This window comes from Hemiscyllium ocellatum, chromosome 3 (assembly GCF_020745735.1).
Source record: "Hemiscyllium ocellatum isolate sHemOce1 chromosome 3, sHemOce1.pat.X.cur, whole genome shotgun sequence".
NCBI classification, from domain to species: domain Eukaryota; kingdom Metazoa; phylum Chordata; class Chondrichthyes; order Orectolobiformes; family Hemiscylliidae; genus Hemiscyllium; species Hemiscyllium ocellatum.
The window spans coordinates 9,800,597-9,819,294 of record NC_083403.1 but is presented as its reverse complement, the minus strand read 5'-3'; the positions used below and the strand labels follow the sequence as shown (position 1 = coordinate 9,819,294).

Here is an 18,698-nt window from a genome sequence, read left to right as displayed (position 1 = left end):
CATTCACAGCCAGCTTCTACAAACAGCAGTATGAAAATTAGCAGGATGTTTTCTTGCAACACATTATCAATGAGGATGAGCACCTCCCCAAGACCTTCCCCACACCTCTGCTACTTGCCTTTAAACAACCGCCAAACCTCAAACAGATCATTGTTAGTAACAAACTGCATGGCTCTCAGGACAACTTCATACAACCCTGTCACGGTGGACGCTGCAAGACGTGTCAGAGTGTGGACATGGATACCACCATTACGGGTGGGGACACCTCCCACCTTGTACATGTCAGGTACTCATGTGACTCGGCCAATGTTGTCTATCTTATACGTTGCAGGCAAGGATGCCGGGAGGCATGGTACATTGGGAAAACCAAGCAAAGGCTACGACAATGGATGAATGGGCACCGCACAATAATCAACAGACAGGAAGGTTCCCTCCCAGTTGGGGAACACTTCAGTGGTCCAGGACATTCAGCCTCGGACCTTCGGGTGACCATCCTCCAAGGTGGACTTCGGGACAGGCAGCAGAGGAAAGTGGCCGAGCAGAGGCTGATAGCTACGTTCGGTACCCATAGGGAGGGCATCAACCGGGACCTTGGGTTCATGTCACATTACAGGTGATCACCATTGCACTACACACACACACACACACACACACACACACACACACAGATATTCCTACACACACACACTCACACACACACGGACACAGGTACACACAGACGCGCACACAGACACCCACGCACACCCTTATAGACTCACACACTCCCAAACTCACACATACATCCCCTCACAGACTTAAGGCACTCTGCACTCACCACACACACACACACACAGACACACACACACACACACACACACACACACACACACACACACACACACACACACTTTCTCACACTCACAACCCCCACCCCAGACAGACAGACAAAGACCCACATGCACACATATATTTTGTGGGGTGAATTTGTACTTCCAGAGTTACATTGCACTTTGCTGAAAAACTGCATGCATTTATGTAGAACTCTGAGCTCAAAAACTGCATGAATTTATGTAAAACTCTGTTATCTCACTTTTTAGATTAGAATCAATCTAAACATCAGGTCATAGACAGAGAACACAGGGGACTAACACCTTCAACATATTGTCTAGCTATCACCATTGTTAACAGCTAACCCGAGAATGCAACTTTTAAAAAAAGGTTTTGTGATTTACACTTGAAAGAAGTGAAACTATCATGGTATTCTAACAGATGAAAGGGTTAACAGACAATCAGTTTTTCAATTTATAATTTCAGTTACATCACACTGCAAATTTTTGCTATAAATTCTGTTACGATCATGATTTTTAACAACCGATTCGTGAGTGGGAATACAAGGAAAGTCGGCTATCATAGTGTCAATACCAAATAAAATGAGGTGAGGAAAATGGCATTATACAACACAAGAAAAAAGAGCTATAACAAAGCTATTCTGATGCTAATTATGTTGAAAACACATAACACCAGGTTATAGTCCAACAGGTTTAATTGGAAGCAGATTAGCTTTCGAAGCGATGTTCCTTCATCAGGTGATTGTGGAGGGCTCGATGGTAACACAGAATTTATAGCAAAAATTTGCAGTGTGATGTAACTGTGATGTGCTTCCAATTAAAATTGTTGGACTATAACCTGGTGTTGTGTGATTTTTAACTTTGTTCACCCCAGTCCAACACCGGCATCTCCAAATTATGTTGAAAACAAACACTGTAAAAGGACTTGTTAATTGTGATTCTCTCAATTGGCAACCCATGGTTCCCCTTGATATACGTAAAACTTGAAGCATGAAGTATTGTAAAGAAACACTGGGAGTGCTACCAGATAGCAGTTGTATTCTCTATGTTGACTGGATCCATACCAATTTCAAGCTTTTTGGCCAGCCCTTCAATCTGATTGCTGGGATCAGATCCCATGGACAGGAAACAGATCAGAGGAGTTTGTGTATCACTTTCTTCCCAGGTTGTCTCCAGGTTTAGAATCACTGGCTCTGCGTATTTTGCTCCCATTGCCTCAGAAATGTAGTTTCGAGCTTGAGACAGAATTCTGTCAGGACACCAAGACCTGAAAATTTAAAGTTGTAGTTAAATAAAAGACCTTTAGAATTCTTTGTTAACTATTGAGGAATACCTCGATGATCATGTATTAGCAAGGATATAAATTGCTGCATTGTCATGAAACGCACATTCCAAATAATAGATGTCTATTGGAAGATATATACCTGAAGTATGACATCAGAGGTATTATTGAAGTATGGCATAAGGAAAGCCTGATGAAGGGCTTATGCTCGAAACGTCGAATTCTCTATTCCTGAGATGCTGCCTAACCTGCTGTGCTTTGACCAGCAACACATTTGCAGCTGTGATCTCCAGCATCTGCAGACCTCATTTTTTACATAAGGAAAGCCAGGAAATACAATTTAATATTTAATACTTTTTTATGACAGTGGGGGTTGTAGTCTTTAATAGTTGGGATGACGCTCACTCTTGGCAAAATTCTGTATGTGGAATCTTTTAAAATCTTTTAAAATGTGGAAGCTGTTGTGAGCACAGGATTCTAGCTGACCAGGAGGTCTTCCTACTCTTCAAATGAGTTTCAAAGCTTTACAGATTGATAATCAATTTAGAGTCATAGAGACAGCATGGAAAGAGACCTTTCGGTCCAACCCATCCATGCCAACCAGGTATCCCAACCCAATCTAGTCCCATCTGCCAGCACCCGGCCCATATCCCTCCAAACCCTTCCTATTCATATACCAATCTAAATGCCTCTTAAATGTTGCAATTGTACCACCCTCCACCACTTCCTCTGGCAGCTCATTCCATACACGTACCACCCTCTGTGTGAAAAGTTTGCCCTGTAGGTCTCTTTTATATCTTTCCCCTCTCACTCTAAACCTATGCCCTCTAGTTCTGGACTCCCCAACCCCAGGGAAAAGACATTGTCTATTTATCCTATCCATGCCCCTCATAATTTTGTAAACCTCTATAAGATCACCCCTCAGCCTCCAACGCTCCAGGGAAAACAGCCCCTAGCCTGTTCAGCCTCTCCCTATAGCTCAAATCCTCCAACCCTGGCACCATCCTTGTAAATCTTTTCTGAATCCTTTCAGGTTTCACAACATCTTTCCGATATCAGTATTTCCTGTGGAAAAGGATATGGAAGATATAGACAGTAGGGAAATAGATGGTGACATCTTGCAAAATATCCAGATTACAGAGGAGGAAGTGTTGAATGTCTTGAAATGGGTAAACGTGGATAAATAAATCTCCAGGATCTGATCAGGTGTACCCGAGAACTCTGTGGGAAGCCAGAGAACTGATTGCTGGGCCTCTTGCTGAGATATTTGTATCATCGATAGTCACAGGTGAGGTGCCGGAAGACTGGAGGTTGGCAAACGTGGTGTCACTGTTTAAGAAGAGCGGTAAAGACAAGCTGGGGAACATAGACCGGTGAGCCTGACCTTGGTGTTGGGCAAGTTGTTGGACGGAATCCTGAGGGACAGGATGTACATGTATTTGGAAAGGCAAGGACTGATTAGGGATAGTCAACATGGCTTTATGTGTAGGAAATTATGTCTCACAAACTCGATTGAATTTTTTTAAGAAGTAACAAAGAGGATTGATGAGGGCAGAGTGGTGGACGTGATTTATATGGACTTCAGTAAGGTGTTTGACAAGGTTCCCCATGGGAGACTGATTAGCAAGGTTAAATCTCATGGAATACAGGGAGAACTAGCCATTTGGATACAGAACTGCTCAAAGGTAGAAGACCGAGGGTGGTGGTGGAGGGTTGTTTTTCAGACTGGAGGCCTGTGACCAGTGGAGTGCCACAAGGATCGGTGTTGGGTCCTCTACTTTTTGTCAGTTACATAAATGATTTGGATGCGAGCATAAGATGTACAGTTAGTAAGTTTGCAGATGATACAATTGGAGGTGTAGTGGACAGTGAAGAGGATTACCTCAGATTATAACCTCAGATTACAACAGGATCTGGACCAGATGAGCCAATGAGCTGAGAAGTGGCAGATGGAGTTTAATTCAGATAAATGCGGGTTGCTGCATTTTGGGAAAGCAAATCTTAGCAGGATTTATAAACTTAATGGTAAGGTCCTAGGGAGTGTTGCTGAACACAGAGACCTTGGAGAGCAGGTTCATAGCTCCTTGAAAGTGGAGTCGCAGATCGATAGGATAGTGAAGAAGGTGTTTGGTATGCTTTCTTTTATTGGGCAGAGTATTGAGTACAGGAGTTGGGAGGTCATGTTGCGGCTGTACAGGACATTGGCTAAGCCACTGTTGGAATATTGCATGCAATTCTGGTCTCCTTCCTATCGGAAAGTTGTTGTGAACTTGGACAGGCCAAGTGGAGCTTCTGACCCGGGGTAGGGAAACCAGCACAACACTGCAAGAGTTCTCCAGCTATAATGTTTTTGGATGGGAAATGAGACTAAAATAAAAACCATTGTAACATTTACTGAAGAAGCAAACACAACTGTGTTCATATAATCCTTACAATGTGGAAGCAGGCCATTCGGCCCACCAAGTCCACACTGACCCCCTGAAGAGCATCCCAGCTAGCCCCAACTCCCTAACCCTATAACTTTGCATTTCCCATGGTTAACCCACCTTGCCTGCACATTCTTGGACACGATGGGCAATTTAGCATGGCTGATCCACCTAATCTGCACATCTTTGGACTGTGGGAGGAAACCCACGCACAATGTGTAAACTCCTCACAGACAGTTGCCTGACTATGGAGTTGAACTGGGGGGTCCCTGGCACTGTGAGGTAGCAGTGCTAACTACTGAGCCACCAATGCTGCCTCCACAGTAAGGAACGATATGCTTGATAGATCCTCAAATAAAGCCATTTGGATTGAGCAGAGGAATGCAGCAGTCACACTGATGGACTTGGTGGACCCTCAACCTCTCAACGGGTAGTAGCAAATGGCTAAAAAGTGCAGAAATGTTAAGTAACAGCAGGAGATTTTAACGAGCCTAATACTAACTGAGATAAAAACTGTGGAGAATTGAATCATGCAAAAGATATAAGCTTACATCAGAAGACAAGAGTTCAATGCAGAAGGAAGTCTTGGAATATAGAATCATGGGGACAAAATGAAAAGGAAAATCAGGAAAGCAATTAGCATATGTATTTCCAAGTAAAATCAAGGAAAAAGAATTGTGTTTTATAAATGCAAAAGGATAGTTAAGGAAAACATGAGGGCATTTAGAGACCAAGCAGCAAGTTGTGTTTGGAGGCAGGAGACACAGATATGGTTCTGAATAAATATTTGACACCTGTCATCACAAAAGGCGGAGAAGGTACAGAGATTGAGACTTAGGTGCAGTGTGAAATATTGAATGCCTTATGTGCCATTCAAGTGCAATGCCACGAGACACCTCATGACACATAAGGGCAGTGGAAATAAAGCCCAAAAAGTTAGTCATGCTAGGTCAGTGAAAAAAATTCAAAACTGACATTGCTGGGTTTTTGTTAGACAAGAACATTATGGGTTATTGAATCAAGATGGGTAAATATAATTAAAAGTTGATAAAATGTGGAGCTGGAGAAAACACAGCAGGATTGAAATGTAATGAAAGTACCTATCAGTCATTATGTTTTGGAATGTCAAAACAAGCTCAGGAGCAGAGTGGCCTAGTCTTGCTTCAATATTCCCATGCTAACAGGAAACATACTAACAGCAAAACTGCATATCAGAGTTACATTTTAGATGTTCTGGAGTAAATATACGGTCATGGATGTATCTCACCTGATGAGCAATAGCTTGCAGAATGCATCTAAAGAGTCACTATATCCATGAGGAATTTGTGCTTCTTCTGGAGCATCAGCATCAAACCAGACTTTCCAAGCCTTCTCATTCTTAGAAACCTGTAAACACATCATAAACATTAAAAAGCACCAGGAGAAAGTGAGGACTGCAGATGCTGGAGATCAGAGCTGAAAAATGTGGTGCTGGAAAAGCGCAGCAGGTCAGGCAGCATCCGAGGAGCAGGAAAATCGACTTTTCGGGCATGAGCCCTTATTCAGGAATGCGGAGGGTATGCCAAGCAGGCTAAGATAAAAGGTAGGGAGAAGGGACTTGGGGGAGGGGCGTTGGGAATGCGATAGGGGGAAGGAGGTTAAGGTGAGGGTGATAGGTTGGAGAGGGGGTGGGGGGCGGAGAGGTTGGGAAAAGATTGCAGGTCAAGAATACAGTGCTGAGTCCAAGGGTTGGGACTGAGATAAGGTGGGGGGGGGAGGGGAAATGAGGAAACTGGAGAAATCTACATTCATCCCTTGTGGTTGAAGCATTCCGAGGCAGAAGATGAGGTGCTCTTCCTCCAGGCGTCGGGTTGCCATGGTCTGGCGATGGAAGAGGCCAAGGACCTGCATGTCCTTGGTGGAGTGGGAGGGGGAGCTAAAGTGTTCAGCCACGGGGCGATTGGGTTGGTTAGAGCGGGTGTTCCAGAGGTGTTCTCTGAAATGTTCTGCAAGTAGGTGGCCTGTCTCCCCAATGTAGAGGAGGTCACATCGGGTGCAACGGATGCAGTAAATGATGTGTGTGGAGGTGCAGGTGAATTTGTGATGGAAATGGAAGGATCCCTTGGAGCCTTGGAGGGAAGTGAGGGGGGAGGTGTGGGCGCAAGTTTTGCATTTCTTGCGGTAGCAGGGGAAGGTGCCAGGAGTGGAGGTTGGGTTGGTGGTGGGTGTGGACCTGATGAGGGAGTCGCGGAGGGAGTGGTCTTTCCGGAACCCAACCGCCCTGTGGCTGAATACTTTAACTCCCCCTCCCACTCCGCCAAGGACATGCAGGTCCTTGGCCTCCTCCATTGCCAGACCATGGCAACACGACGCCTGGAGGAAGAGCCCCTCATCTTCTGTCTCGGAATGCTCCAACCACAAGGGATGAATGTAGATTTCTCCATGCTGGTCCTTGGCCTGCTCCATCGCCAGACCATGGCAACACGACGCCTGGAGGAAGAGCGCCTCATCTTCCGCCTAAGAACCCTCCAACCACAAGGGATGAATGCAGATTTCTCCAGCTTCTTCATTTCCCCTCCCCCCCACTTTATCTCAGTACCAACCCTCGGACTCAGCACCACATTCTTGACCTGCAATCTTCTTCCCGACCTCTCCGCCCCCACCCCCTCTCTGGCCTATCACCCTCACCTTAACCTCCTTCCACCTATCGCATTCCCAACACTCCTCCCCCAAGTCCCTCCTCCCTGCCTTTTATCTTAGCCTGTTAGGCATGCCCTCCTCTTTCCTGAAGAAGGGCTTATGCCCAAAACGTCGATTCTCCTGCTCCATTAAAAAGCACCATTCAAAATTTCACAGAATCACTTTTCACAAAAGCACTGTGAATTTCAGATTGAGTAAGGGCTTATATTCCAGCCCTTAATAGCAGAAATAAGGACAACAGCCCCCCAAAAATGAATGGGCATGAGTTAACTATTTAATTATTACTGAAGCAGAATTCGCAGGCCATTTCAATGGTTACCAGAGCCAGAAGAAAGACACATTTAAATTAGAATTTGGAATCTTATGATGTGTGGTGGATGCTGAGTACCTGAGTAAATTTAAGGAGGAAATCGAACTTTCATTAGCAACGGTTTGAAGGGTTATGGAGAGCCAGCAGGAAAGTAGCATTGAGGCTAAGATGAGATCAGCCATGATTGTATTAAATGACAGATAGGTTGAATTGCCTATTCCTGCTCCATGTTATTACATCAATAAAGTCTTATGTCAACAGGACCAAGATATTATTGGACTGAATTGGCTAGAGTAAGTGTCATGCAAAATCTGGCCATTTTGAAGTAATGGATGGAGTCATAGAGATGTACAGCAAGGAAACAGACCCTTCGGTTCAACTCGTCCATGCTGACCAGATATCCTAACCTAATCTATTCCCATTTCCCAGCACTTGGCCCATTTCCCTATAAACCCTTTCTATTCATATACCCATCCAGATGCCTTTTAAATGTTGTGATTGTACCAGCTTCCACCACTTCATCTGGCAGCTCATTCCATACATGCACCACTCTTTCTGTGAAAAAGTTGCCCCTTAGCCCCTTCTAAATTTTTCCTCCTCACCCTTAACCTGAGCCCTCTAGTTCTGGATTCCCCCACCCTAGGAAAATGAGCGTATCTATTTACCTTATCCATGCCTTTCATGGTGTTATAAACAAGGCAATCCAAAAGGAAAACTGCTCATTCACTGTCTCAGAAAATTAGTTATGGCCCCAACAATTTTTGTACTGTCTGTGAACTTAATGATTAACACAATGTCAGGTCACAAGTGCTCCTCTAAGTGCTGTAAGAATAGTCTTGGTCATGGTCAAGGAATGGGGAGACAGTCAGGGCATAGAAGAGAAAGACAATTAGATGGATTGAGAGGTATGGAGTATGGAAACAGTGAGTGGAGGAGCGGAATAGAGCCAGTCCTCTGCTCATTCCTTAAGTCTCACTGAAACCTGCCATAGAGTATAAATATTTGTCAATGAGACTGCATGCAATTCATGATGTAAAAATAGGGGCTGGCAGAAAGTCAGTGTGAATGTTGCTCACCCCGACGTTTTTGTTACGGTAATTGTAAATAAAGTGTTTAAAGAAAACATTACAACAGACTATGCCTAAATCATGCTGAGTAAGAAGAGTCAAGTTCAGCCACAATGCAGATGGAACAAGAAGACAATGATCCCTAGATATGGTGACAGTGCTGGAGGCAGCAGTTTTGAATAAATTTTATTAATTCATTTATGGGATGTGGGCATCGCTGGCTAGGCCTGAAATTATTGCCCATCCCTAACTGTCCTGGACAAGTGGCCTTCTTGAATGGTTGCAGTAGGAACACTCATGTGTCTTCGGAAGGGTGTTCTAGGATTTGGACCCTTTGACACGAGGTGACAAAGTTCTGAATCAGGATGTTGTGGCTTGGAGGGCAATCTGCAGGTGGTCATGTTCCCATGCAGAATAGGGAGGCGCTGGCATTGGCAAGGGATCAAATCCTACCATGACAGATGGTGAAATTCGAGCTCAATAAAATGTGGAATTATTAAGCTGGCTTAATACCAACCATGTAACCACTGTAGATTGTAATAATACTTTTTCTGGTTCATGAATGTTCACCAGGAAAGGAAAGCTGCCACCCTTACCTTGTCTGTAAGGATAAAATGTATTGATGTTTTTGATGTAGTCTGTTTGGACTTCAAGTAAAAAATGAGGTCTGCAGATGCTGGAGATCACAGCTGCAAATGTGTTGCTGGTCAAAGCACAGCAGGTTAGGCAGCATCTCAGGAATAGAGAATTCGACGAGAAGGGCTTATGCTCGAAACGTCGAATTCTCTATTCCTGAGATGCTGCCTAACCTGCTGTGCTTTGACCAGCAACACATTTGCAGCTGTTTGGACTTCAGCAAGACTTTTGATAAAGTTCCACATGGAAAACTGATAGCAACTGTAAGAACCCATGGGACCCAAGGGAATTTGGCAAAATGGATCCACAATTAGCTGAGTGGCAGGAAGCTGAGGTTGATGGTTGAGGGATGTTTTTCCAATTGGAAGTCTGAGTCTGGTGAGTTCTCACAAGGGTCAGTATTGGGCTTTTGTTGTTTGTGGTTTATATAAATGATTCATTCTTAAATGTTGGACAGTTGATCAGTAAGTTTGCAGATGATATGAAAATTGATGGAGTGGTAAACAATGAGGGGAATAGCCTTAGATTTCAAAGGATATAGTTGGCCTGGTTGGATGGGCTGATTAGTGGCAAATGGAATTAATTTTGAATAAATATAAGGTGGTACATGATGAACGGTAGGATCCTTGGAACCATGGATCAGAGGAATCAGAGGAACCTTGAGTGGGGAGGGCCTGATAAGGATTCTATAGATGGGAGGTTGGCCTTTGTGATTGTCCGGGCTGAGTTCACCACACACTGTAACCATCTCCGATCTTGAATAGTGCAGTTGCCATGGTAGTGATCCATCCAGACAGAATGCTTTCAATGGCGCACCTATAAAAGTTGGCAAGGGTATTCATCAAACTTCCTCAGCTGCCTGAGGAAGAAGAGATGTTGGGCCTTTGTAACCAATGCATTCACATGAAGAGTCCAAGAAAACTTGTTGTGGATGGCCACTCCAAGGAACTTGAGACTCTCCACTCGTTTCAGCTCTGTGCTGTTGATGTGTAGGGGGGCATGCGTAACATACCGTCGAAAGTCAATGATGGGCTCCTTGATGTTGCCAGCATTGAGAGCTAGGTTCTTCTCAGTGTACCATTTTTCCAGGTCTTCCATCTCCCATCTGTAGTCTGTTTTGTCACCATCTGAGATATGACCGGCTACAGTGGTATCATCAGCGAACTTGTAAATGGCATTAGTCTGGTATTTGGCGATGCAGTCATGGGTATACAGTAGTACAGTAGGAAGCAGAGAAATGTTTGTGGGGATGAAATATTGTCCCCAGTCTTCACTGATTGTGGCCTGTGGGTCAGGAAACTGAAGATCCAGTTGCACAGTGGGGTTTAATCTGAGATCACTAAGTTTAATAATCAGTTTAGTAATCAGTCTTGATGAGATAATGGTGTTGAAGGCTGAACAGTAGTCAATGAGTAGGATTCTTAAGTAGCTGGGAAGAGTGAAGGGCAAGTGATATGGCATCTGACATGGATCTGTTGGTCTGATAGACAAATTGGAGTGGGTCAAGAGCAGTGGGGAGGCTGGCGTTGATTAATGCCATGACCAGTCTTTCAAAGCACTTCATGACCAGTTAAGTTAGGGCCACTGGGCAGTAGTCATTGAAACATGCTGCATGAGCCTTCTTAGGCACTGGGATGATGTTGACCCTCTTGAAACAGGCAGGGACAGTAGCTTGCTGCTGGGAGAGGTTGAAGATGTCTGAGAAGACCTCTGTCAGTTGATTTGCGCATGCTCTGAGTGCATGGCCTGGTAATCCATCTGGTCCCATCGCTTTCCTTGGATTCACATGAAGGAAAACTGATCTGACCTCTGAAGCAGTGAATGATGGGACAGGTTGGTCAGACTTGTTGGAAAAGGTGTTACCTCTCCGCTGAAATTCTGCTCAAAGCGAGCATAGAAGACATTGAAACGATCTGGGAGAGATATGTCATTGTCTGCTATCACAGAACCTGTGATGTCATTTAGTCCTTGCCATAGTTGCCGGGTGTCTGTCTGGGTCTCTAGTTTGAATCGGTATTAGTCCTTGGCTATCTTAATGGCTCTACAAAGGTCAAACTGGATTCCTTATATTTGATGGGTCTCCTGATCTGAAGGCCTGGCGCCTGGCTTTTAGCAGGTTCTGTATGCCCTGATTCATCCAGGGTTTCCTGTTGGGGAACACCCGGATTGACTTCCTTGGTATTCAGTCATCCACACACTTGCTGATAAAGTCTGTGACGGTGGTGCCGTACCCATCCAAGGTACCTGCGGATTGTTTGAACATGGCCCAATCAGCTGATTCCGGATAGCACCGGGGTTGATCCTCTGCCTCCTCTGACCAGCACTGGACCTGTATCCGCGAGGGGGCCTCCTACTTGAGCTTTCCCCTATAAGCCGGGAGAAGAAACACAACATTGTGGTCCGGGTTCCCGAAATGAGGGCGGGGGATGGAGCAGTAGGCATCCTTCACAGTGGTGTAGCAATGGTCTAAAATGATAGGGCCCCTGGTGGGGCAGATTATGTTCTGGTGGCACTTGGGCAACACCTTCCTTAGATTAGCTTGATTGAAGTCGCCAGTCACAATAAACAGGGCCTCGGGGTGTTCTGTCTACAGGTGTTAGTGGTGGAGTACAGCACCTCCTGAGCTTCCTCAACCTTTGCTTGTGGCGGTATGTAGACAGCAGTTAGTATAGCAGCAGTAAATTCCAGTGGTAGACAAAAGGGGCGGCATTTGATGGTGTGGAATTCAAGGTCTGGGGAGCAATGGCTTCCCAGTGTTGCAACGTCCTTGCACCAGAAGTTGTTGATTAAAAAGCAAACCCCACCACCCTTTGTCTTACCCAAGTACGCTGTACGGTCCATACAATGGATAGAAAAACCATCAGCTTGAAGTGTGTAGTCGGGAATGGATGGGTTGAGCCAGGTTTCTGTGAAGCAGAGTGCACAGCAGTCCCACAGTTCACGCTGGAAGCTGAGCTGTGATCTGAGTTTGTCCATCTTGTTCTCCAGAGATGAACTGAATTGAATTGAATTTATTCTCATGTGTACCAAGGCACAGTGAAAAGCTTTGTCTTGTGAGCAACATGGTGCAGATTACAGAGTTTAGAGCATAGATAGTAAATAATAGGTAAACAGCAGTAAAAACAAAAACATAGGTCCAGGTGAATGTTAAGAGTTTGAGAGTCCATTCCATATTCTAACAACAGTAGGGTAGAAACTGTTTCGAAATTGGATGATGCATGTGTTCAGGCTTCAGATTGTACATCTGCTAGAAGTAAGCTAGAAAGGGGGGTTCTTGAAACTGCGTAGTCTCAGTCTTACTAGCAGGCCGACACGCTTACCCCGCTTCCTCGCAGGTTTCTTACATTTGAGTGGTCTGGTGGTTTGCTGGAGTGGATTGTGACTGGTTCCAATTAAGCGATCCGTCCTGGGACCCTGTGGAGCAGGTAGGTCGCAGTTTAGTGTATTTTTCAGAGGGTCTGCTTAGGACCCAGTGTAGCAGGTAATTTACTGTGTGGTTTTTATTACCGGAGGGAGTTTGCTCAGGAGCCAGTGGAGAAGTTCCTGGTTACAGTTGCTGCCGATTTGCTGCTCCAGGTCCAATCATGTTTTTTGCAGAAGTGTTTGGGCTGCTCTCCAGGTCAAGTTTTGATAGATTTCATGTCAGGAAGGCATCTTATGGAGTCGGGAGCGTACTTAAGAGGGAAATCAGGAGGGCAAAAAGGGGACATGAGATAGCTTTGGCAAATAGAGTTCAGGAGATTCCAAAGGGTTTTTACAAATACATTAAGGACAAAAAGGGTAACTAAGGAGCAAATAGGACCTGTCAAAGCAGCCTTTGTGTGGAGCCACAAGAGATGGGGGAAGATACTAAACGAGTATTTTGCATCAGTGTTTACTGTGGAAAAGGACATGGAAGATATAGAATGTGGGGAAATGATTAGTGACATCTTGAAAAATATTCATATTATAGGAAGTGCTGGATGTCTTAAAGGTGGATAATTCCCAAGGACCTGATCCGGTGTACCTTTGAGCCAGTTCTGTATCCAAATGGCTAGTTCCCCCTGTATTCCGTGAGATCTAACCTTGCTAATCAGTCTCCCATGGGGAACCTTGTCAAATGCCTTACTGAAGTCCATATAGATCACATCCACTGCTCTGCCCTTATCAATCCTCTTTTGTTACTTCTTCAAAAACTCAATCAAGATTGTGAGATATGATTTCTCACGCACAAAGCCATGTTGACTATCCTTAATCAGTCCTTGCCTTTCCAAGTACATGTACACCCTGTCCCTCAGGATTCCCTCCAACAAGTTGCCCACCACCGACATCAGGCTCACTGGTCCATAGTTCCCTGGCTTGTCCTTACCACCCTTCTTAAACAGTGGCAACATGTTTGCCAACCTCCAGTCTTCCAGCACCTCACCTGTGACTATTGATTATACAAATATCTCAGCAAGAGGCCCAGCAATCACTTCTCTAGCTTCCCACAGAGTTTTCGGGTATACCTGATCAGGTCCTGGGGATTTATCCACCTTTACCTGTTTCAAGACATCCAGCACTTCCTCCTCTGTAATATGGACATTTTGCAAGATGTCATCATCTATTTCCCAACAGTCTATATCTTCCATATCCTTTCCACAGTAAATACTGATGCAAAGTACTCATTTAGTATCTCCTCCATTTTCTGCGGCTCCACAATGGCCGCCTTGCTGATCTTTGAGGGGCCCTATTCTCTCCTTAGTTACCCTTTTGTCCTTAATGTATTTGTAAAAATCCTTTGGATTCTCCTTAATTCTATTTCCCAAAGCTATCTCATGTCCCCTTTTTGCCCTCCTGATTTTCCTCTTAAGTATACTCCTACTTCCTTTATACTCTTCTAAGGATTCACTTGATCTAACCTTACATATGCTTCTTTCTTTTTCTTAACCAAACCCTCAATTTCTTTAGTCATCCAGCATTCCCTTTCCCTACCAGCCTTTCCTTTCACCCCAGGAATATACTTTCTCTGGATTCTCGTTATCTCATTTCTGAAGGCTTCCCATTTTCCAGCGTCCCTTTACCTGCGAACATCTGCTCCCAATCAGATACCGTCAAAATTGGCCTTTCTCCGATTTAGAACTTCAACTTTTAGATCTGGTCTATCCTTTTCCATCATTATTTTAAATCTAATAGAATTATGGTCGCTGGCCCCAAAGTGCTTCCCCACTGACTCCTCAGTCACCTGCGTTGCCGTATTTCCCAAGAGTAAGTCAAGTTTTGCACCTTCTCTAGTAGGTACATCCACATACTGAATCAGAAAATTTTCTTGTACACACTTAACAAATTCCTCTCATATAAACCCTTAACACTATGGCAGTCCCAGTCTATGTATGGAAAGTTAAAATCCCCTACCATAATCATCCTATTATTCTTACAGATAGCTGAAATCTCCTTACAAATTTGTTTCTCAATTTTCCTCTGACTATTAGGGGCTCTATAATACACTCCATTAAGGTTATCATCCCTTTCTTATTTCTCAGTTCCACCCAAATAACTTCCTGGGATGTATTTCTGGGAATACCCTCCCTCAGCACAGCTGTAATGCTATCCCTTATCAAAAATGCCACTCCCTCTCCTCTCTTGCCTCCCTTTCTATCCTTCCTGCAGCATTTGTATCATGTAACATTAAGCTGCCATCCGTGATTGCTATGATATCCCAGTCCCATGTTCCTAACCAGGCCCTGAGTTCATCTGCCTTCCCTGTTAGGCCCCTTGCATTGAAATAAATACAATTTAATTTATTAGTCCTACCTTGTCCCTGCCTGTCCTGACTGTTTGACTCGCTTCTGTTCTCAACTGTACCCATCTCAGATCGATCTCTTTCCTCACTATCTCCCTGGGTCCCACCCACCCCACCTTACTAATTTAAATCCTCCCAAGCAGCTCTCACAAATCTCCCTGCTAGTATATTAGTCCCCTTCCAATTTAGGTGCAATCCGTCCTTCTTGTACAGGTCACTTCTACCCCAAAAGAGATTCCAATGATCCAAAAATGTGAATCCTTCTCTCATACACCAGCTCCTCAGCCATTCATTCATCTGCTCTATCCTCCTATTCCTGCCCTCACTAGCTCGTAGCACCGGGAGTAATCCAGATATTACTACTCTCAAAGCCTTCCTTTTTAAATTTCTGCCTAACTCTCTGTAATCTCCCTTCAGAATTTCAACCTTTTCCCTTCCTATGTCATTGGTTCCAATGTGGACAATGACCTCTTGCTGGCTCCTCTCCCATGTGAGAATATTCTGCACCCTCTCTGAGACATCCTTGATCCTGGCACCAGGGAAGCAACACACTATTCTCTCCAACATTGTCCTATACAAGGCAGAGGTGGAACCTGTCAAAATGTTGCAGTGAAAAGTTGTGTGTGTGTGTGTGTGTGTGTGTGTGTGTGTGTGTGTGTGTGTGTGTGTGTGTGTGTGTGTGTGTGTGTGTTTACATGTGTGCGCATATGTATGTGTGTGCATGCTCATATGTCTGTGTGTGCGTGCATGTGTGTATATCTGTGTGTGTATGTATGTGTCTGTATGTGTGTATGTACGCATGTGTGTCTGTGTGTATGTCTGTGTATATGTGTGTATGTGTTTCTGTGTGTATGTGTGTGTGTTTGAGTGTGTGCATGCTATTTGGAGATTTACCCCACAAAGGCAGCTGCAACAGCAGTTTTATTGTTGGTGTCCAGTCCGGCTGCCCCGGAGAGGGGGTGATGGTGGATGGCGGGGGCCGCACAGGGCGGGGAGTGTTGGACCGGGTTGCTGGTCAGGGGGGGTGGTGTTGGGGTCGGAGGGACAGTGTTGGGGTCTTGGGACTGTGTTGAGGTCGGGGGGGCGCGGTGTTGAGGTCGGGCTGTGGTGTTGGGGTCAGGTGGCGGTGCTAGGATTGGGGAGGTGGTGTTGAGATCAGGGGTCGGTGTTGGGATCTTGGGACTGTGTTGAGGTCGGGTGGTGGTGTTGGGGTCAGGAGGGCGGTGCTAAGGTCAGGTAGGCGGTGTTGGGGTCATGGGGCTGTGTTGAGGTTGGGGGACAGTGTTGGGGTCGGTGGGGCAATGTTGGGGTCGGGTGGGCAGTGTTGGGGCCAGGAGGTGGTGTTGGGATCAGGGGGGGCGGTGCTGAGGTTGGGGGTCAGTGTTGGGGTTGGGGGTGATGTTGGGGTCGAGGGGGCGGTGTTGAGGTTGGGGAGGTGGTGTTGGGGTCGGGGGTCAGTGTTGAGATCAGGGGCGGTGTTGGGGTCAAGAGTGGTGGTGCTGTGTTCGGGGCTGCGGTGTTGGAGTCGGGGGTGCGTTGTTGGGGTTGGGGGGGCGGTGTTGAGGTCGGAGGGGAGGTGTTGGGGTCGGTGGGGCGGTGTTGGCATTGGGGTTGGGGGTGCGGTGTTGAGGTCAGAGGGGCGGTGTTGGCGTCGGGGTGCGGTGTTGGGGTCGGTGGGGCGGTGTTGGGGTCGGGGCGGTGTTGGGGTCAGGGGGTGGTGTTGGAGGCGAGGGGGCGGTGTTGGGGTCAGGGGTAGTGGTGTTGAGGTCGGGGGCGGTGTTGGGATCGGGGGGCGGTGTTGGGGTCGGTGTTGAGGTCGGGGGGGTCGGTTTTGGGGTTGGGAGTCGGTGTTGAATTTGGGGACGGCGTTGGGGTCGGGGTTGGTGTTGGAGGTGAGGGGGCGGTGTTGGGGTCAGGGGTAGTGGTGTTGAGGTCGGGGGCGGTGTTGGGATCGGGGGGCGGTGTTGGGGTCGGTGTTGAGGTCGGGGGGGTCGGTGTTGGGGTTGGGAGTCGGTGTTGAATTTGGGGACAGCGTTGGGGCTGGAGGGGCGCTGTTGGGGTGGGGGGGTGGGGCGCAGTGTTGATGTCGGGGGTTGGTGTTGAGTTCGGGGACGGTGTTGGGGTCGGGGGTTGGTGTTGAGTTCGGGTGCGGTGTTGGTGGTGGGGTCGTTGCTTGGGTCGGGAGGCGGTGTTGTGCAGGTCAGGGCCAGTGTTGGGGGTGGGTTCTCGTGCACTGTGTGTTGCTGCGGGGAAGCAGACTTTAAACATTCCAAGCCCCAGAGGAAAAACATTTAATCGATTAACCGAATAATTCATTATCTGAATGGAATAGAGCTCGCTCATCTTGTTTAGATAATCGAGGTTCCCCTGTATAGGAGTTGGGAGGTAATGTTATGGCTGTACAGGACATTGGTTAGGCCACTGTTGGAATATTGCGTGCAATTCTGGTCTCCTTCCTGTTGGAAAGATGTTGTGAAACTTGAAAGTGTTCAGAAAAGATTTCTTCAGATTGGAGGATCTGAGCTACAGGGAGAGGTTGAACAGGCTGAGGCTGTTTTCCCTGGAGCGTCAGAAGCTGAGGGGTGACCTTATAGAGGTTTAGAAGATCATGAGGGGCATGGACAAACAAAATCTTTTCCCTGGGTTGGGAATGTCTAGATCTAGGGGGCATAGGTTTAGGGTGAGAGGGGAAAGATATAAAAGGGACCTAAGGGGCAACTTTTGCTCACAGACGCTGGTGTGTGTATGGAATGAGCTGCCAGAGGAAGTGGTGGAGGCTGGTACAATTGCAACATTTAAAAGGCATTTGGATGGGTATATGAATAGGAAGGGTTTGGAGGGATATGGCCTGGGTGCTGGCAGGTGGGACTAGATTGGGTTGGGATATTTGGCCGGCATGGCTGACTTGGACTGAAGGGTTTGTTTCCGTGCTGTACATCTCTATAACTCTATGACTCTAAAAAGATGTTCTGCTTACCATACAAATTGATTATCTGGTACAGATAGAAGATCCTTTATCCCAACATCCAAAAACTGAAAAGCTCTTTTTGTGAAGTTTTTTTCTCATTAACAAGGTTGTTTGGCAAGCAAACCGTTAACCCAATCGACACCCATTTGAAGCATATCACTCAGATGCGACGTGGTGGGGTTGCGGGGGGTGGGGTGGAGTGTGGGGGAGATGTGTAATGGCTAAGCATCAACTGCTTGTTCTGACTTAGAAGTCTGCTCCTCCAGTAAGACTTTTAAAAATTTCACCATTAAACTGTCACTTATTCTGAAAACTGAAAAATTCTGAATTTTGAAAAATAGCTGGTCCCAAGCAGTTCAGATAAAGGATTGTGTACCTATATGTGTGTTTCAGTGCCAGTGTGATGTTAAGTACTACTTTGTCAAAGACAAGTGGATCATATTAAACTGCTGTTCACAGAAAGCAGAGTACTAGCTGTACTCCATCATCCCATACTTGCAGAATACAAACGTAATGTCAAACATTTGATGTATTCTTATGATTGGACAGTACTTATTGAGTAATCACGAGTGCGCTAAGAATTATACTATCAACAAAAATGTCGAGGAAAATTGAACCCGACTAGCCATATAAATACAATGGTTACAAGAGCAGCTCACCTCCTGACTCCTCAAAGCCTGTCCACCACCTTCAAGGCACAAATCAGGAGTGAAAAAGTGTGGCACTGGAAAAGCACGGCAGA

The 18,698-nt window shown here is 45.9% G+C and overlaps 1 protein-coding gene across 1 annotated transcript in view; it reads right to left on the bottom strand.

Annotated features, from left to right (window-relative positions):
* LOC132834399 (dynein axonemal heavy chain 8-like) overlaps positions 1-18,698 on the bottom strand; it is a 1,143,262-nt gene that overhangs the window by 63,655 nt on the left and 1,060,909 nt on the right. The window contains exons 80-81 of the mRNA XM_060853284.1: positions 5,803-5,921; positions 1,892-2,094 (exon numbers count right to left, since the gene is read on the bottom strand). Of these exons, the coding sequence (XP_060709267.1) occupies positions 1,892-2,094; positions 5,803-5,921 (322 nt within the window). The remainder of the gene's footprint in view (positions 1-1,891; positions 2,095-5,802; positions 5,922-18,698) is intronic.